The following is a 21,502-nucleotide window of genomic DNA, read 5'->3' as shown; positions in this document are numbered from 1 at the left end:
GATTTGAGTTGATTTATCTTTCTCGTATTATTATAGTTGCTTGTGCTTGGTTTACTTATTATTCATCATAATATCTCAAGATCCGTTTTTCCGCGGTTGTCAGTGATTCCATAAGAAAATCCTGACAACTGGTATCAGAGCTCGGGTTAGAGCTTTAGGGTTTATCGTAGTACGATTGGAGTGGGAGTTATGGGTGATAATAACGAAAGTACGGTAGCTAGGGTTAAAGTTTTTTAATGGGAAGAACTTTGCGTTTTGGAAGTCTCAGATGGAAGACTACCTATATGAGAAAGACCTTGCTGATCCATTGGGTGGAGTTGTGAAAAAGGGAGCACGCAAAGACGATGAATGGACAACTCTTGATCGCAAGTATGTAGCCATGATCCGTAGATGTCTAACGGAGGAAGTCTACAATAACGTACAAGAGGAAACTAGTACGAAGGATCTTATGGATAAACTTGAAAAGTTGTATCAAAAGTCATCAGCCTCGGGGAAGATTATGTTGTGTGAACAATTATTTAATCTGAAGATGCAAGAAGGCGAAGCGATTTCAGCACATCTTGGGAAGTTTAAATCAATTATTTCTCATCTTTCAAAAGTTAGTATTACTTTTGATGATGAAGTTCAAGCTTTACGGTTGTTGTCGTCATTACCAAAGAGTTGGGAAACCGCAAGAACAACCATTAATAATTCTGCAGGGAGCGAGAAGTTGAAGCTTGATGATGTGCAACGAAGGTTGATCGCTGAAGAAGAGAGAAGAATAGAACAAGGTTATGTTTCTAATTCTTCAAGTTCGGCCTTAAGTATGCAAGAAGAAGATAGAGGCAGGAGTTCAAACAGGAACAACAACAACAAATCCAGATGGAAGTCTAGAGGAAAGTCTAGGGGGAGATCTCAATCCCGGACTAGAGGTGTTGTTGAGTGTTGGGCGTGTAAGAAAGTAGGACACTACAAGCGCGATTTTTCGGAAAACAAAGGTGCTAATAATGGTGGAAACAAAGGTAATCAAGAAGAGGTCCACGTAGTTGCAGCTGCGGAACCGGTGAAGGTCGTTGTTGATAACAAGAAGGTGATTACGGAAGGTTTTCTACTACTCTCTAAGGACAAGCAAGATGAGTTTTGGATTATAGACTCGGGAGCTTCTTTCCATGCAACGGGTGATAAGAGTATTATGATCTCTTATAAATAAGGATACTATGGCCAAGTATTCTTAGTTGATGGTGAAGCACGCAACATCATTGGTTTGGGTGATGTGATCTTGAAAGTCAACGGTTCAACGTGGAAATTGAAGGATGTACGACACGTTCCAAATTTGAAGAAGAACCTGGTGTCTGTGGGACAAGTTTGTGATGTTGACTGTGAAGTTGTGCTTACGAAACACAATTGGAAAGTGAAGAAAGGAGCTATGGTATTAGCTCGTGGAGTTAGAGTCGGTACTCTATACCGGACTTCAGATGGAACTAATTTAGCAGTGGCTAGTAGTGGTGAAGACACTAACTTATGGCATAGAAGATTAGGGAACATGAATGAGAAGGACATGAAGATTCTATGTTCGGGAGGATATATACCTAAGGTGAAGTCTGTTGATATGAGTTTTTGTGAAGACTGTGTTCTTGGAAAACAAAGACGGGTTAGTTTCAGCAGAGGAGGAAGAGACTTGAGAAGTGCAAAACTTGATTTGGTTCACACGGATGTATGGGGACCAATTGATGTTGCATCTCACAACGGGTTCCATTATTATGTCACCTTTATTGATGATCACTCAAGGAAAGTGTGTCTTTACTTAATGAAGAATAATTTCGAAGTGTATGAAGTGTTTAAGAAGTGGAAAGCTTTGGTTGAAACAGAAACTGGTCTGAAGTTGAAGTGTCTAAGGTCAGACAACGGTGGTGAGTATGACAAAACAGAATTCTTACAGTTATGTGCTACAAATGGAATTCGTTTGGAGAGGACAGTTCCAAGGACGCCATAGGAGAATGGAGTAGCATAACGTATCAATTGGACGTTGAATGCACGTGATAGGTGCATGAGGTTGCAGTCTGGTTTTCCCGAGACCTTCTGGGCACATGCAACAGAGACGACTGCTTATCTAATCAATAGGACACCTAGTAGTCCATTAGATATGAAGATACCAGAGGAGGTTTGGACCGGCAAAAAGGTAAATCTTTCATATTTTAAAGTTTTTGGTTGTGTTGGTTATATTTATCTTAGTCCCGGTGAGAGGTCTAAGATAGGTTCTCAAGCAAAGAAGTGTATATTTCTTGGTTACGGAAATGACGCTTTTGGGTATAAACTTTGGGACTACGAGGGTCACAAAGTTATTATAAGTAGAGACGTCACTTTTAATGAGAATGAGCTGTACAAGGACAAGAATAAAACACAAGTTGAAGATGTCGGATCAAGCAACGTCGATAAGGAGTTGTATATCGATATTGATGATGTTTCTAGAAAAAGTGTGGTACAAGAAGGGCACAGTGTTGCTGATGGCAGAGAAGTACAAGGTGAACAGACTTCTGCTGCAGTGGGAGTTACTCTTATAGTTCCACAAGAAGTACGCAGATCATCAAGAACTCCAAAACCAAACCCAAGGTATGCTCTGAATTATCTATTACTTACAGATGAAGGTGAACCTGAAGATATTAATGAATCACTAGTTGTTGATGATTCAGGAAAGTGGCAACTTTCTAGGGAAGATGAGATGAGTTCACTTGAGGAGAATGACACTTGGGTGTTAGTAAAATTACCAATAGGTAAGAAGGTGTTGCATAACAAGTGGGTTTATCGGATGAAGTCTAAAGCAAATGGATATATTCGCTACAAGGCGAGGTTGGTTGTGAAAGGTTTCCAGCAAAAACCTGGTGTTGATTACAACGATATATTTTCTCCAGTTGTGAAGATGACTACTATACGAGTAGTGTTAAGTCTAGTGGCTTCTGAAGATCTCTACCTTGAACAGTTGGATGTAAAGACAACTTTTCTTCACGGTGACCTAGATGAAGAAATTTACATGAATCAGCCAGAAGGATTCATAGTAAAAGGCAAGAAGAGATGGTGTGCAAGCTAAACAAGAGTTTGTATGGTTTAAAACAAGCCCCAAGACAGTGGTACAAGAAGTTTGATAACTTCATGCATAGAGGTGGTTACTCACGGTGTAATGCAGATCATTGTTGTTACTTCAAAAGGTGCAGTTCTGACTACAACATATTGTTACTGTATGTGGATGATATGTTGGTTACCGGAACATCTCTACAAGAAGTTGAGAATTTGAAGAAACAAAGCAGATTCTTGGTATGAGGATCATAAGAGACAGATCTAAGGGTGTACTTATGCTTAGTCAGGCTGAATATATTGAATGAGTATTGAAAAAGTTCAATATGGAGAATGCTAAACCAGTTAGTTCTCCACTTGGAAGTCAAATTCTTCTTTCAAGTATGTAGTGTACGAAGATAAAAGAAGAAAAGGAGTACATGTCTAACGTACCATATTCTTCGGCGATTGGGAGTCTAATGTATGCTATGTTGTGCACGAGACCGGATATTGCACACTGCAGTGGGAGTAGTGAGTAGATATGCAAGCAACCCAGGAAAACAACATTGGGAAGCTGTGAAGTGGATTCTCAAATATTTGAGAGGTAACACAAACGTACCATTGTGTTATGGAAGAGGTGGGTCTATCTTGAGGGGTTATGTGGATGCAGACTTCGCAGGTGATGTAGATAAAAGGCGAAGTACGACCGGTTATGTTTATACTATGGGGTCAGCTGCAGTGAGTTGGAACTCAAGTTTACAGAAGTTGGTGACATTGTCTACTACGTAAGCGGAATACGTAGCAGTAACAGAAGCGAGCAAGGAGATGATTTTGTTACGAGGTTTGTTAGATGAGTTGGGAAAGGAACAACGAGATAGTGTTATGTTTAGCGACAGTCAAAGCGCTATACATTTAGCCAAGAACTCAGCCTATCATGCTAGGAAGAAGCATATATATATTCGTTATCATTTCATTCGGGATCTCTTAGAAGAAGGAGAGTTGAAGCTCGAGAAGATTCTTGGTTCGAAGAATCCGGCGGATATGTTTACCAAGGGAGTTACATCAGACAAGCTAAAGCTATGCAAGGCTTTAGCTGGTCTCTCACTGACAAAGAAGATGTTTTTAGCACCGTCAATCTAAAGTTGAAGAAAAGAAGAATTGAAGACAATCAATGAGTCTTCAAAGTGGGAGATTGTTAGTTATTGAAGACTAATTATTATTTCCTAAAGTCAGTCGTGGTTATTTATGGAAGGGGTTTCCTAAACTGGCTAGGATTCTTGGTGGCCAAGTTTGTAACCTATATAAATAGATAATTAGGCCTTGTAGAATTGTATTGTGTAGAAAACGATTAAGAGATTGGTGAGAGATTTCTTGTATAACTTTTAGGAATAAAGCTAGGGTTTCGTTGTGATAGCATATTGGTGAGGAACAAGAGACAAAGTTATCGTCTCGGGTAATTTTTGCGGTGTAACCAAGAGTTTGCTGGGATTCACACGACGTTGTAGTCGTTTTTCTTCATAGTGGATTTGAGTTGGTGCGGCTCAAAGTGGACGTAGACAACATATACACATTGTATGTATTGGTCGAACCACTATAAATCTTGTGTCTTGTGAGTTGATTTATCATTCTCGTATTATTATAGTTGTTTATGCTTGGTTTACTTATTATTCATCATAATATCTCAAGATCCGTTTTTCCGCTGTTGTCAGTGATTCTATAAGAAAATCCTGACATTTCACTCAACCTTGTCACAAGAACAACCTATTGTGCAATCGGAAAGGAAACAAATAACCGTGAACAACTAAAGAGTTCAATTGCTTTAAAGGATATAAAGATAATGGATAAAAATTATGAAACTTTTTTAAACATGAACAAACCAGCTATGCACTTTGCACTATCGTACTTTCTCTTAATTAGAGAATCAAGATTCAAGAAGGAACCCCAGCTAACAACCAAACAAGAACTTTCACATAGCTTTCGTACCTTTTTAGAACTGAATGATTGTATCTGTTGTATTCGTGCTTACTTAACTTGAGACTGACTGCATCAACATAAGCAGTAACATAACAATTAAAGTGAGAAATTTAATTAAGAGATGAATCATATAACGGAGCATAAAATTAAGAATCTAATAAAATCTAGCCTTTTTTTAGTCCAAAAAAGAACAAAAGAATGAGCATTAGATAAAGATGTTTACTGTTTAGAATATTACCTTCATCCAGTTCTGCTTGAACCCCGTTACCTTTTCAACATAGGTACCTGAGTTCGGTGAAACTAAACTCTCGAAATAACCTTGTCCTATCGTTATTCTAATATCGCGCGAGAAAGATCTTGTAACTTTTCCGTTTCTTGGGTTAATAGACCAAATTTCATCATTACAGTGTTAGTTTAAGTCGGTGGTTAAAGTTTGACTTTTGGTTAAACTCTAACTTGTGTAAACTTATTCCTAAAGTTTAGGAAATCTTAAGGTCCAAGTTAGTTTCTCTATATAAGGTCTAGAATTGTAAAGTTGTAGAAATCCAACCTAGAAGAGTGGTAAAACCTTGTGTTTAGGTTTTTGGTCTCTTCGTTGGGGAGGGTTTTGTGCCACCGTGAAGGTCAATATCGGTGTAAGAGAAAAAACTTGTAGAGAGAGGATTTTGGTCTTTTAGTGTTTAGGGTTTGGGGCTTTTCCCTAAATCAAGTTTCTAGTGTTTCCATGTTTCTCCTCTGTTACTAGAAGCAATGAAGACGGTGTAGAAGAGAAGACAAGAGGATGGTTTGGAGAATGGTTTAGAGAGTTGGTTTCTATGGTTTCTTCGATGATGTTCTCAGGTATGTCTTGTTAACTCTTTGGTTTTGTCTTGGGTTGCGCAAAGAGCATGTAATGGTCTTTGATTAATGGAAGTTTTTCTGGTGGTGTTGGTCGTAGATGTAGCCTGTAAAGGTGAACCACGTATATCTTGTGTTATGTGGTTGTGTGCTTCTTTATCTTCTGTGTCTCTCTTATTATTTCTCCCATGTTTGGTTCAAATCACCAATTGCCCTTTGTGATCCTGATTTCCGCTGCGCTCGGGGTGCCAATTTTCCCAACAATTGGTATCAGAGCCAAGGACAGAAGTACATTTGATAAAAAAGTAGAAGAATTCCAACAGAGTTCTATCCATCACCATCTGTAAATGCATATCACTTGTTCGAGAGAAGGCCTCAGTGACCGGATACCCTAGATATATTCTAAAAGTGAAATAAAATTGACACACATATTTTGCAGAGCTAAGAGGGTATTTGGGGTAGATTTTAAATAATAATATTAAATTTTCCATGTATACATAGGTGCTGACTCATCTAACCGAGCAGCGGATGGAAAAACTAACGATGGGAGGAACACTAATTTTGATCTATTTGGAGAGGAAATGCTAATTAGCGATCTTAGGAATGGAGGAAACGCAAAATAGCCCATATAATAACCAAGTTAATCTTTACCTTGTTCTTTGGAAGTCAAAAACGTGTTATTGGTAACAAAATCGTGTTATTGGTAACAAACATGAATTAATGGAGTAAATCCTATATGTTGGAAACCTATAAAATAAAAAGCGTAACCAGAAAATAAAACATTAGAAAGAGATATCAATCAGAAAAACATGGTGACACTGGCTCAAAGATGTAGGAAATACCATATAGTCCTAGGAATAATATATTAGCGAGAGTCTAGTCCAATTGACCTAGTCAATTGTCTGTTTGGTCCTACTTGGTAATATAAATTATAGTTTGGTCCTAGGGTGATGTGATGGATGATGTAAATGTCATCTTGTAGTGGCAGAAATACCCTTTTGGATAAGGACCATATATATAGTCAAAAAGTAAGAGAGAAGAAATCATTCTCAGATTTACTTTCTCTCTCATATATTTTCAGATATAAAATTTCTCTCTCTTTTTTTCTTTTTTTATTTTCTTCCTGCTAGTGATGAAGATGATGATGAACGATTCCCTATTCTGTCTATTTTTTTCTCTGCTAGTGATGAAGATGAAGATGATGATGATGATGATAATGATGATGAATACGATGAAGGTTTTGCGTTTTTTTCTTTTTGCTTTTTTGCTCTGTTTTGATGACGAAGACGGCGAGGTTGAAGATTCTGCTGCTATTTATGATGATGATGAACCTTTATCATCTTCACATGCTTGGGTAGGTTTCGGATCTATAAAAGAAGATGAATGTGACGGAGTTCATTTCTGGAATGACCTCTGGTTTGTGATGAAGATTTTGATGTTTTTTTGTCTGTTGTTGCTGCTGATGATGAAGAGGATGAAGATGATGAAGATGAGTTGCTGCTGCTGATGAAGAAGATGAAGATGACGGAGTTCATTTTCAGGAATGAACTCTGGTTTGTGATGCTTCTACTGTTGAAGTTCATCTTCGTCGCTGCTGCTGCTGAAGATGTGAACTAGTTTTTTCTTGATTTTAATCTGCTGCTGCATCCGTTTTGATAAAGACGACGATGAAACAGATCTGTTTGATAAAGAAACAACACGAGTTGATGAAGACGACGATGAAACAAATCTGTTTTGATAAAGAAAGAACACGAGTTGATGAAGACGACGATGATGAAAACGAGTTTTTTTCTTGATTTTAATCTGCTGCTGCATCTGTTTGATAAAGACGACGATGAAAACGAGTTTTTTTCTTGATTTTCGTGCTACTAGTGTTTTTGAAGATGGTGGAGACGATGAAGATGATGAAGACGAAGAAGATTTGTGATGAAGATGTTGTTGGTGAAGATGAACTCGTGCTTTGTTGTTGAAGAACGACGAAGATGATGATGCTGCAGTTCATTCCATAAATGAACTCTGTTTTTTTTTAGGTTTTTATATGGAGTTCATTTCTGGAATGAACTCTGTTTTTTTAGGTTTTTATATGGAGTTCATTTCTAGGAATGAACTCTGTCTTTTTAGGTTTTTATATCGAGTTCATTTCTGGAATGAACACTGTTTTTTTAGGTTTTTATATGGAGTTCATTTCTGGAATGAACTCGGTTTTTTTAGGTGATTTTTGAAAAAATAAGTAGAAATTAACAGGAGTTCATTTTGAAGAATGAACTGCTACAAAAAAAAAATAACACGGAAGGGTATTTTTATCCATTTAAATATTTTTAAACAATTATGGACCAAACAGTAAAGGCGTTTGACCAAAGAACTAAACAGACATGGACCCACCTGAAAAAGGACCAAACGATATTTTTCTCCTCAGAAATAAAGAAACGTGCACCCTGGTTTATGAGGGGTGCACAAATTTGGACTACGAGAGATAAAGATGTTTTTACCCTAGTTAACTGAAACTAAACTGTAAACATAACACAAGCTCTTTAGCCATAAGTCATAATAAGTCCTCCATTTCTTGGGTCAATAAAAAAAAAACCTTAATATCACACCGGTAACAGTAATGTGTTTCGTGGGTTGTGGTGAAGAGCTTAGTCCAAGTGTCCATCGCTTAATAATCCTGCATATATTAAATCTGGATTTTTCTTAAAGGGAAAGCCAAAACATGTGGGGAAAGCTGACTTTCGGTCAAATGTGTTTTGACCTTGACTCAGTTAAGGTGCAAATATATATTACTACCAAAGCTCATCCCTAACCTTATTCTTCCAATCGTTCGGGGAAAAAAACAGAAACTTATTCTTCCTCTCGATCTTTTACCGCTATCATCACCGAACGATAGTTTCACTTTGTCTCCTCCTCGTAAAACACAGATTTGTTGATCAATCCAACTTGAACCTGATTGAGCCATGCTATTGGGAAGTAAGCTTGTAGTCTAGTATCAAACTCTGCAGCAAGTACGAGGGATATTTTTGTCGGCAACACTACCAATCAATTCTCGCACTGTCTCGAATAACTGTTGCTTTAAACACACACAAGCGCTGTAATTTGTTAGTGATGAAAGGAGTATGTTATGCAGTAGCTACTAGGCGTCAAATCTGATCAAAAAACAAAAAAAAAAAACTAGGCGTCAATCAATATACTAAGGACTAACATTTGTAAACTTAACACTAATCACTAGTTTTCGTCTTATTTTGTTGGAGTACTACATGGGTTGTTCTTACGTACTCATTATCATGTATATGAATTGATCTTATCATCAATGATCAACCTTAATGATGAACTGCACAAACAACAGTACTAATATTTAGATGACAAAGGTAATCATCATGATCTTATTCTAAGCGAACAAGTACATATAGTTAGCCCACCTTATATTTCGAGCAATGATGACCGGATTCTAGATAGTGCATAGCATTTTCCATCTCCGAATTGCAGAACTTAAACTGTATCATAAGGTTTAAGTTCCAGATACTGCAGACGAAGTAATAGCATTTGGTTGTTTGTTCATTAATAATGTGTTAACAAATAAATAAAAATACATTCACATTTTAGAGGTAATGATGAAGCAACGGTAGCGGTAAAAGACTAAGAGGATGAATTAAAGTTAGGGTTAGGGATGAGTTTTAACAGTAATTTATAATTTCACCCAAACTAAGTCAGGGTCAAACACATTTGACCGAAAGTCAGCTTTCCCCAACAAGTTTTGGCTTTTCCTTCAACAAAAATCTAAATCTGAGACGAGTTTTTCTAAAGCTAAACAATATATCCTGCAGAAACTAAACATAGGCCGTCTTCTAATGCTAGCATCTTTTGTGTTGCGACACAGATTCCGGAAACGCGAGTTTGGAAATTCTGTGCCACGACATGAGATGGATTATCCCCTAGTATTCCGAGGGTCAATCTGCTCTAACAAAATCATACATTCATTTCTCCAAATATTCGTTTGTAAATCTGGTAGTAAGAATTTCTATTGAAACATGAAGGAACTACCAAGCCCATTCAATAAACATTTACAACTTGACCAACACTTCATTGAAAAAGAGAAATTTACAATATAAAAAAAATTAGATATCAATCAGAAAGACACTGCGACATGCATTTAATATAACTGAGAATAAGATTAAGATGTTTTTACCTTAATCCTGTTCTGCTAATTAGGCTTCTTCATTATGTCCCAACTTAGTTGTTTTTTTCCACATAAGTACCCGAGTTAACTGAAACTAAACATTCGACATAAGACTGGCTCTTTAGCCTAGTAACATCAATACCGGGAATAGAGCAAGACATAACTACTCCTCCATCTCTTGGATTAATTAAAATAAATCTCCTATCAGAGTTCATTAATATCTCACCATTTTTAAAAGACCAAATAGGCTCCAAGTAACTAAAACTTCCAAGTGTTCCAATAGTTGTGGTGAAGAGTTTAGTCCAACTGCACGTCACTCCATAATCACGCATCACCCATGTATCAATGCAGACAAGTTTTCTACGACAAACTAAACAAAGGATGTCGTCTAACACTCCCAATCTCGCATACAAGTTGGAGAAGGGTCCCTTAATATTACGATATGGTTATGGAAATGGCAATTCAATGAGTATTTCATCATTAATATCAAAAGAAACTATTACCAGGTTGGACGTTTCTTTGTTAAGACATGCCCAGTGAAGAGCTCCCTTAAAAAGCAATCCAGGTGTTAGTCTTCCATCAGGAAACACATAAGAGTATCGTGTTTGTGTGCTTTTCCATCAATCCGATTGTAAGGTATTGACAAAAACTTGAGAAGTATATGGAAGACAAACTAACTTGTAATCCTCATGCTTAGAATCATAACCAAATCCATAACCAATGTTGTACCGGTACCGGGTGGACATGATGGACGGAATTGGCATTTTTTTATATTCTCTAGTACAAGGATTCCAAAGACATATACAACTAGTATTATCCACGCCATTAGCATCGTACTGACAATTGATAATTAAAAAAACCAAACCATTACAAGAACCAAAGAGTTCAATGGAACAAATATTCTCGTTATATTCGAAAGGAAAGTGTATTGAGTCTATTGACGGTGTTCTTGATGATAAGTTAAATACTGAAGCATAATCCATGGAATAAATCACACGTCTCAGAGAAGGGTGAGGATCGTAGGCAATAATCATCAGCCTTTGGTTGTCTTTGCTATTTAAGACAGTCTGATTAAGATGATATTGAATAAGTTTAGGCTTAAAAAGCAGAGAATACCAACCCTTACAAACGCACCTACATTTTAAGATGGAATTTACTGGTAACATGAGGAAGATGTCTACCTGAATCTCTTCTGGAAGGCTTGAGAAAACCATCGTTAAAATATTTAGGGCGTCAAAGAAGAGATGTCCTTGGCTTTCTACAATGTGAACTAGGTTTACTGATAAATTTGGATATTCCATGGGGGTTAGAATGGAACGATTTTTTTGGGATCATGGTGTTTTTGAGGAGACCATGATTTTATTAGGCCACCTTCCCTATAGTTATAAGGGGTGTCCTGAAGCGTTGAAATGACTAACCTACCCTTAACCTAATTTAATTTACAATCAGCCCAATAACCACACATATATATAACCACCACCTCCCACCGCCGCCGATTACCACCACCACCACCACCTCCGATTATCACCACCACCAACCACCGATTACCACCGCCCACCACCGCCGATTCCCACCACCACCACCTCCGATTATCACCACCACCAACCACCGATTACTACCACCACCTCCGCTTACCACCACCACCACTATATATAGCTTAATTTAAAACATTAACAAAGATATTCTCACAAACCCATTACTTGTCATTCGTTTTTGGTTGAATAAATGAGAAGTAATCGTCAAAATGCGTTGAAAATGGAAGTTGCACAAAGGTTTAATGGAGGTTTTTCCAGAGAAAAGTTCGGTTATCACGAATTAATTTTTTCTTAACCGAACTCAGAATTCGATTGATTCGCAAAAAAAATACTTTTAACCGAACTCCTTGTATTAGAACAACACAAGTCTGTAAGTTCGGTTCCTTCGCAAAATAAGGATATCACCGAACTTTAATTTACGAAAATAATGAGAAGTCCAAAAGTTCGGTTCGTTCGCAAAAATATTAAGTTTTCTTTGTAACCGAACTCTACTTTTGAAACTTCGTAACCGAACTCTACCTAATTCGCCAAGAAATAAATTTCGTAATAACCGAACGTTTTCCTAGTTGCATATATGCATATATAAGCCCAGTTCGGTTGATTCGCAAAATATGTTGAAGTTTGCGAACCAACCGAACTTCTAACACCAGGTTACTTTTAACCTGCAGTTCGGTTGGGAACTTGGTTGTGTTGAAGTTTACGAACTAACCGAACACACAAGATGTACCCAAATAAATTGTTAAGTTCAAAGTTCGGTTACCTACCATTTTATCCTAGGTAACCGAACGTTACACTGTACGACCAAAACTTCCGTTAACGAGCGAGTTCGGTGACCTGCGTGTTTGGAAAACTTAACCGAACTACACATTCAGGTGTGTTCGGTTACATGTTCTTGACATATGGTAACCGAACTGACCCAAATCTAGATAAAAAATTTCATTTTTTTTAAAGTTTGGAGCAATTCAACCAACATTATCTAAGTTTGAAGCATACCTGGGTACCCAAATACCCTTCCTCCGGTTGTGGTTGGTAAAATCCATCGTTTTTCATGTTTTCCTTCTTCACCTTCTTTAACTTTACTCTCTCAATAATTCTACTTCTTTAAAGAAAAAAAACCCATCTAATTTTTTAATCTCACTAATTATCTTTAACTTAATCATCTCACTAATCATTACACTAACTATTATTAACACTAACTAATCATCACCTAATTAATCAGGAGGATAATTTAGGTATTAATATAAATATCTAGATAAGGGGTGATCTAGATTTACTTCTAATGTCTTTACCCAAAATAAAACCATGGTCCCAAAAAAAAAACCGTTCTTAGAATGCCTCTCATGCTTGTATTTTTTAGGTTTTCTCTTTGGGCTTTTGCTCGAAACCCACGAGCAGATAGGGTTAAAGTTTAGTTTGAGTATCTGTATTAAAAGCCCATTCAGATTTTATCAAGCATCTCCCAAAAGGGCCAAAACCTGTATCCCAAATTGTCAGTCCTACATTGAATGATAGAATCTAGACGGTGCTACTACAATATGGTGATGAACATAAAGCAAAGTGAAAAATATTAAAGTCCATTGCAGCACATTTTTATAGACATGGAGCCAGTGCAAAGAAACCCGAACAGTCAATCTTCTTCAAACTCTTCTAAAGCTTTAACCTCAATGTGAATCACAGTTTCTGTTGGAAGACGAATATTAAACAAAAAACTTCATCCTTCTGGCTAATCACATATCCTGTGAAACTACTACATCATGGAATCTCAAAAATGCAAATTGAAGTTACAAAAACTACGCATATATTTATGACCGATTAGCTTTTCGAAAGAAATGCTCTATTTGCAAGCATCCTTGAGCCTGTTGTCCACTTTGTTTACCTCCAATTTTGGATCTCTTTGGAAAAGCTGGAGTCACCACAGTTTCCTGCAAAAATTAAATTTTTGACTTAATTTGAATACAAGAAATTCTTCAATTTGAGTGTTCTCTGTGTACTAAATGATAAATGCAGAAGGAAATCTAGCAAGGATGAAGACAGAATACTCACCGACTGGTTTTGAGATCTCAAAACTTTAATCCTACCACCTCTTCCATCGGCTCCAACTGAAATTAAACTACCGAGACTTGCGTTTGATGATGGTACAGAAGTACCCAACTGAGTACGCTTGCACCATTTCCCCAAGTATCTGTTGGTTCCATCAGGCCCAACAAGTCCACCAGAAAAACATTGATCTCCTGCAGATTTTGGTATACAATCAGAAGATATAAATACTGTAGTGTGTAAGTCATTCTAAAGCCTATCATAAACTACTGTTAGGATTTAATTGGATTGTGTTCCCACTTGCTTTCGGAAGTATCAGCATATTGATGAACTTAAACTTAAAAGTCTCACCTACAGAGGAGGTTGGGGCAGAACAAGAAGCTTCATTTCGAACACGACGTAAAAGTGGATCCTCTGTAACTTCATCGAGGATTACTACCTCTGGATCTGAACTTCTCTGTCCACACTGCACGACATCCTCGTCCATAACATCAACAGCTGAACTTAAGAACACACTACTTTGCCCCTGAACTGGATCTCTTTTTTTAGTGTCAATAGCTGACTTCAAACTTGAAAAGCGGGACTCTTCAAGAGTTTTACTGGCCTTCATTTGAGGCTTAAGAAAAGCAGATAAGGTTGCAGGAAAAGCTGGGGCAAGTTCAGCAGAGTTCTGGATAGTGCTAAAACCTAACTCTGGATCAATATCGACTATATCAGTATCCTTCTTGGAGTTAACACCCGACTCTTTGAAAAAATCAGCAGCACCAATTTCATCTGACTTCAGCAGAGGTTCAGCAGACTGCTCTATCTTCTCGTCAAATGAACATTTGTTAAAGGACGAGAAGGACGTCCTTTTGGCACTGTTTAAATCAACCTCTTCGCGGGAAATTCTCTTGGCACTGCTTAAATCAACCTCTTCACGAGAAGTTCTCTTGGCACTGCTTAAATCAACCTCTTCAGGGGGAGTTCTCTTGGAAGCTTTTAATGCACGTAATACTTCATTTTCCTTTTGTTCCAAGGCCAACTCCAGCTCAAGCACTCGAGACTGATGAATAACATGATACACAAAATATTTTAGCCTAATACAGATGCCAGGACGTATGCAGACGATATATTCAAATTTGAGACTGAATAGACAAACCTTCAGCTTGTTCATTTTTTCTTTCGTCTTCTCAAGCTTTTTATGAGACCGGGTTTCACCTCTTCCTAGAAGGTTACACTGGACCATCAACTCTTTGTAGCTCCTGCATTGAAGTTGGTCAAATGAAGAATTTACAATGACTGCACCAAATTCTTAATTACTTAAGACTTACATATTTGGAAGTGACTTTTCTTCCTCAATGGAACAGTCAGAACAAGTGCTAACATGACACTTCCACCTCATTAGTATAATTCATACTAAAATTCCGAAGACTTTGTAATCTAAACCATGTGAACGATTACTTATTCTAAGAGCTTGTGTTACATGTCTCACAAGATAGTTAAGGTATAAAATTTCTTGCAATACTGAGTCCTGAATGTCAGCCTAGTACATAGACATTAACTTACAGGTTCCAAAATGGCAATTATGTCAACTAAACCAATGTTTAACAGTTTAAGTGCACAAGCTGCTTTTAAAACTCATAGTCTCTATCAATGCTGTAAGACCACATTGTATTCATATCTGCGAGGATCAAATTCAACTTATTGACAATTTGAAAAACTTACTTGTTACGGAGGACAAGAGATTTCTTTAGAACATCTATTGTGTCCTTGTTGCTATTTCCGGTACTAAATGAAGCTAGCTTCAAAACCTCTTCTTCCTCCAGGTTTACATCCGATACCCTACATTACCCATCATTAAAGAGAATCACTAAATCACAAACTCAAAAGAACAAAACCCCAAATCCAACAATTCAATATTACTTACAATTTCAGAGCTGCAACTTCTTTAGCTAATCCCAAACTTCTCTGTTGGAGCCTCGCACACTCCGATTCCGCTTTGGAGAGTTCCTATAATCAAACAGCAAATCAAACCAAACCCGAACACCCCAATTTTTTTAATTTACACATATCAAATCAGCAAACCTCAGAAGTTGTTCTAAGCATAGTCCGATACACCTCCCTTTCTTTCAATGCTTCATTCTTCAAACCCATTTCTCTCTTCGTCTCCGCCTTACTTACACAAAGCTGCAAAACACAAACAAAACAACCCAATTTCATCATCCCAAATTACACACAAATGAATTCGATTTGATTAAAATTTCATGACCCAAAATCAAATTACCTGTTCATTAGTATCTTTCAATTCCTTCTCTTTCCGCTCCAAAGATTCCGTAATCCCTAAAATCTTATCTTCTAATTTCTTTACTTCCGCACGCAAAACCCTAGGATCTTCTTCTTCAAAACGAATTTTACTACCTTTTTTCTGAATCAAATCAGCTGGATCCCCAACCGATTGAAAATAAAGACGCCCAATATTCTGTTGACAACATTTTTGTTTACATACTGGACATGTTTGTTTCTTACCATCACAGTATTCTAACCATTGCTGTAAACTACACAAAATCAAAATCAAAGAAATTAAGAAAAACCCATTGAAGAGAAGGACTGAATCAGACAATAGAGATTCAGATTACTGACCAGAGCTCGTGGAAGACATGACCACAGATGGATATTGCTTGTAGATCTTCAATCAGTGGTTTTAGATCTTCGTAACAGATTGTACAGATTGTTTTCCCAAATTCATTCTCATTGTTACCCATTTCTGATAGGGATAGAGAGATTGATGGATAAATTGAGAGAGGGGGGCTAAAGATTCATTTTTTAGGGTATTTTTAAAGAAAACCCACAAATTTCAAGCGCCAAATTTCGTGAAAATGAAAAATGAAAATGAACCCAGATTGGTTTTAGCGCCAAAGACTGATTGCGGTTCCCAAAATTGGACCGGAACCAGCAGGAGTGCAAAAACTATCAAAAAAAACTAAGAAAGCCCAATTTCACACAACGATCTATTTTGGGGACTACTCAAAGAAAAAAAAAAAGGTGGGGACTACTTTGTGATACAAATGTCCACACTATATTATAAGGGTGTCCTAAAATATTAGGAAAGATTAATTTGTCCTTATTCTAATTAAGGTTATAACTAACCCTAATAACCCACCAATCCAACCCATTACCCACTAATTAAACCCTAATTAAAACCTAAATTAAAAAAAAAAAATCAGTTTCAAAATTTCTTCTATTCTTTTCTTCATCTTCTTCTTTTTCTCCTCTTTTCCTCTTCTTCGTCAACATCGCAACATCGACGTTAATCGTCGATTCGAAAAAAATTCATTGTCGATTAATCAATCTTCATAAGCAATGCGTGCGAAACAAACACCCATACTTCCAGGATTGAGTCCGGGACTCCCACATATAGTGAATCTCTCAAAACAATTGCTATTTCAAAAACAACTTGAAGAACCGTTCAGAGGCAAAATCAATCATCCAACAGCAACCAAGAAGTCTGATTCAAGTGAAATGCAAATCCGCGGGTAATTTCCTTCGTACCCATTCTTTTCAATTCGTTATTTGTTGAAGAAATCGATTAGAAATCATCAAAACCCATTGAAAATGGTAGTTACAGTAGATATTTCGGCTAGAAGAATTTTTTGTGTAATCCTAGAATTGCTAACCGAACTTTCAAAAATAAGAACAGTTCGGCGTGCTCACAAAAATTGAAAAATATCTGGTGACCGAACTACATAGTTCGGTCTGCTCGCAAAAAAATCTCTCGTAACTGAACTCAATTTTTCAAAAGTTGAGAATGAGTTCGGTTTTGTCGATATTTCTCTTGCTAACCGAACTTTTGAAATATTTAGTTCCATGTGCTCGCAAAAAAAAAAACCCTCGTAACCGAACTAAATTTTTTCAAAAGTTAAGAATGAGTTCGGTTTTGTCGATAATTTTTATGGCTAACCGAACTTTTGAAATATGTAGTTCGGTTACGATGATTTTTATGGCTAACCGAACTGTAGTCTGCAAACCTCAAGTGTTGTGTTCACTTTATTCTTTAGTTCTATTTGATTTGATGACACAATGTTCTCTTATGTTTAGCTATTACTTTGGTTTTTGTTCATTAGGAACAAAGGAAAAAGATTGAGACTACAACTAGATGAGGATTTGAAAACTCCCACCCCTCGTGGAGCAAAAAATTTAGATTTCCGAAAACGTGGTGCCACAAATGCTAAACATGGAGGGGGCTTCTTACCAGAAGTCAACCAAGATAATGTTCGTCATGTAACCCAAGATGTCAATGAAGAGGTGATGGAGAATACAATTGATAATGTTATTGAAGAAGAGAATGATGATGAAGAAGAGCAAGGAAATGAAGACCAAGAAAATGAAGACGTGATGGAGAATACAATAGAACCCGGCAAAGAAGGAGAAGGACAAGAGGAGGAAGAGGAGGGAGAGGAGGTAGACGATGAAGAGGAGGAAGATGATGGAAAAGAGGGAGAGGATGATGATGAAGAAGAAGAGGAATATGATGGAAAAAAAGGAGAGGATGATGATGAAGAAGAAGAGGAAGAGGATGATGATGAAGAAGAAATTGTTCCTGCTAAAGAGAAAAACAAGCTGAAGCCGCCTAGCAAAAGATACTCACACATTCCTCATGATGATTTGTGTTTTCCACCAGTGGACCCAACTTATGGTACTCCAAATGATGGAGGGGAAACATTGTTTGGGTACAAACATTCATGGGCTGTGAAGATCTATGCGACAAAGGTATTCTTTACGTTCTTTTCGTATTAATAATGTTTCGTCAAGTATTAATAGTGTTATGTTCTTTTCATAGGATCATAACGATGCAGTTCGTCTTATTAAACGTCAAAAGGCGTCCACATGGGATCTTTCTTTGGAGTGTGATGAATTTGTAGCCAAGGTTAAAGAATGTGTGCTACGGAAAGCTATTGAGTTAACATATGTGGAATTTGACACTGTTGACGTATCCGCATATCTCGAGAGGCATTATCTCGAGACATATAATATGCATGTTCCATTCGGCGAGATGGGAATTACTCCCGATGATTTCCATAATATCACCGGCTTACCAGTGGAAGGTAAATGTCTTCTAGAAGGATACAACCCCTCAATGAGTTATGAAGCTCTTGAATATTTGGCTCTAAAATGTCTAGGATGGGATGCAAGAAAGTCTCAATGTGAGTTTAGACGTGTTGTGAGGTCCCCTCAACGTGGAGATGAATATAATCCAAGATAGGAAAATGGAACATTGAAGAAGAAGGTCAAGAAGTTCAAGTTGGTAAAGTTGAAGGCATCATTTGGAGGGACAAAAAAGAAGGTGGAGAAAGGAAAGTTGGTGATGGACAAGGAGACCCTTAGGCATCATGTCTCCGCTTTTTGGTTATATATGCTAGGAACTGTCATTTTCCCCAACACTTCTGGAAATAGGGTGGATGCACATTATCTACAGCTGTTGGAGCATCTCGATGAGATGAAAAAATACTCTTGGGCCACTGGGGTGCTTGATTTTGTTCTAGGAGATATGAGCAAATGGTCGAGGATTAAGACAAATCAAATTGGAGGTTACTTAACTCTTGTTCAGGTGACCTTCTATATTGTTAATTAACAAATTATTCGCTAAATTTTTCTGCTTCTAATTCAATTTTCATATATGTGGTTAATATTTTCGTATTTTCGGGTTTGGATTTACGACCACTTCCCTAAATTGGGATTGGCTAGTGCAAAAGACCCTTATCCCTATAACCAACCTACAACAGGAAAATGGTTGTTTTTGGATGTACAAAAGAAGTCTAAAGAAGAGCAGTTGACTTCGTTGAGGGAGAAATTGGATAAACTTACGGTGAACGATGTGGTATTTCACCCATACGCCGTACCCGATGATGTCTATGTAGATGAAGACGACTTGAATGCTTTCTCTAGCGTCACGCCTTACTATGGACCAATTTGGTATCCTAACGGCTACGCAATATATAATCCAAGGAGAATACTAAGAAAACTTTGTTGCGTCCAAATGGATCCCGACGTGGAGAATGAAAATTTCACTTTGCTGGTTCAAGGAACAAAGAACACCGAGAAGTATTTTGAGCCAAATCATGAACCAACTCCTGCGGTAGCACATTGGAATGCACTTACTACCTACCACATACCAAGAGGTGATTTGGTACCTTGTGAGGGAGATGTAAATGCATCTGAGGAAGATTATATGGAGATTTATGAAGAAATTAGTCATCCTTTTGTGATAAATAAAGAACAACAAGCTAAGGCTGATGCGACAAAGGCAAAGGCAAATGAGAGGGAGGCTAAGAGAGTTCATAAGGAGATGCCTATTTGTGGAGAAGAAGCAAAAAGGTTATGGGATAATGTGGTAAGAAAATTTCTTTCTCTTATACTTTTCGGTGGTTTCAAACTATTGAAAAATATTTACTTATGCTTAAAATTGGAATTAGTTGTTGAAGGGTTCGAAATTGTTGAAGAAATGGATGAATAAAATCAAAAGTGGAGAGCCGATGGAGACTAAGGAACAAACCGCCTACTACAAGCAGTGGGAGGGTCTTATAACTAAAAGAATGGTGGATCCAAGTAGGTCTAAGAAACTGAAGAGGGGTCGACAACCAGAAGAAGGTTCAAATCGCGTTGTGGACGAAACCGGTGGGGGAGATGAAACCCCAAGTGATGAGGAAGTTCGTCCCAAAACTCGTGCTAAACAAGGAGGTGGCAAAAGGGGCCGACAACAAGGAGAAGGTTCAAGTCGCGCTGTGGAGGAAACTGGTCAAGGATATGATACCACAAGTGATGAGGAAGTTCGACCTAAAACTCGTGGTAAACAATGAGGTGGCAAGAGGGGTCGCAAAACTAGTCGTTAGTGATTTCGTATGATTTTTAGTTTTAAAAGACATCTTAGTTATGGATTTCGTATGGTTTAATTTGGTATGTTTGTGTGTTTTAAACAATTACTTGAGGATTCGTAGTTTGGCATGTATAACCCTTTTATATTTGTTTTAGAACCTTGTTTGTGTTTTCAATTTTTATTGGGTTTGTGTTTTCAATGTTATAAGACTGAAATGTTGAAATACAGTATGTTTTTGGTGACCTGCAATTTTTAAATTTGTAACCGAACTTGCAGTTCGGTTACCTGTATTAAATTACTGGTCACCGAACTCTTTTTTCGGTTACCTGGTAAAATTCTATCAGGTTGCCGAAGTCATAGTTCGGTTGCCTTGAAACATTTTCACGGGTCACCGAACTTTCCTTTAGGATGAAGCAGTTAGCCTTCATCCATATGATATTAGTTCGGTTAGCAAAACATAAACCATTATTTCTTAGGTCACCGAAATGTTCTCTAGAGACTCAAATTTTTGCCATTGCACGTGTTGGAAAACTCATTCTCTTGATGCAGAAATCATATAGACCAACTCTTAGGTTTGTTTTGGAGTGTTTTTGGAATCGTATATATGCTTAGTTTGGCTGTGAGCCTCCACAAAAAAGTTCGGTGACCACTTGTTTTTGTCTTGTAACCGAACTCTCAGTTCGATGAGCAGAACATTATTTTTGAGGTCACCGAAATGTTCTCTGGAGACTCAAATTTTTTCCATTGCACATGTTGGAAAATTCATTCTCTTGATGCAGAAATCACATAGACCAAATATTAGATTTGTTTTGGAGTGTTTTTGGAATCGTATATATGCTTAGTTTGGCTGTGAGCCTCCACAAAAAATTTCGGTGACCACTTGTATTTGTCATGTAACCGAACTCCAACTTCGGTTGGATCGTAAGTTTTTCTTTCCTAACCGAACTAGTAATTTTGAAATTTAAATGTCCTTTAGCTGACACAAATATAATACATAATTTTAAAATCATGTACTATATATCAAGTAACGGCTAATTTTATAGCCGTTATACACCCAAGTGGTGTATA

At 37.4% G+C, this 21,502-nt stretch overlaps 1 protein-coding gene across 1 annotated transcript; it reads right to left on the bottom strand.

The window, feature by feature from the left end:
• Positions 1 to 13,102: 13,102 nt before the first annotated feature.
• Positions 13,103 to 16,538, bottom strand: LOC113344189 (E3 ubiquitin-protein ligase TRAIP-like). Its single transcript, XM_026588203.1, has 9 exons — positions 16,204 to 16,538; positions 15,848 to 16,118; positions 15,649 to 15,750; positions 15,491 to 15,573; positions 15,289 to 15,405; positions 14,723 to 14,825; positions 13,933 to 14,626; positions 13,588 to 13,775; positions 13,103 to 13,466 (listed from the first exon to the last, which is right to left on the bottom strand). Exons 1-9 carry the CDS (start codon positions 16,323 to 16,325, stop codon positions 13,347 to 13,349), a joined length of 1,800 nt encoding a protein of 599 aa, XP_026443988.1. The 5' UTR covers positions 16,326 to 16,538; the 3' UTR covers positions 13,103 to 13,346.
• Positions 16,539 to 21,502: the final 4,964 nt, after the last annotated feature.

Source organism: Papaver somniferum, unplaced genomic scaffold, assembly GCF_003573695.1.
Source record: "Papaver somniferum cultivar HN1 unplaced genomic scaffold, ASM357369v1 unplaced-scaffold_75, whole genome shotgun sequence".
NCBI classification, from domain to species: domain Eukaryota; kingdom Viridiplantae; phylum Streptophyta; class Magnoliopsida; order Ranunculales; family Papaveraceae; genus Papaver; species Papaver somniferum.
Note: the sequence above shows the minus strand (reverse complement) of the source record. Positions and strands in the feature narration are given on the sequence as shown.

Coding starts and splice junctions, on each gene's coding strand:
- LOC113344189 (XM_026588203.1), bottom strand. CDS start 16,325: ATGGGTAACAATGAGAATGAATTTGGGAAAACAATCTGTACAATCTGT. Junction 15,574..15,648: donor TGCTTAGAACAACTTCTGAG/GTTTGCTGATTT, acceptor GTTTGATTATAG/GAACTCTCCAAAGCGGAATC. Junction 14,826..15,288: donor TCTCTTGTCCTCCGTAACAA/GTAAGTTTTTCA, acceptor ACTTCAATGCAG/GAGCTACAAAGAGTTGATGG.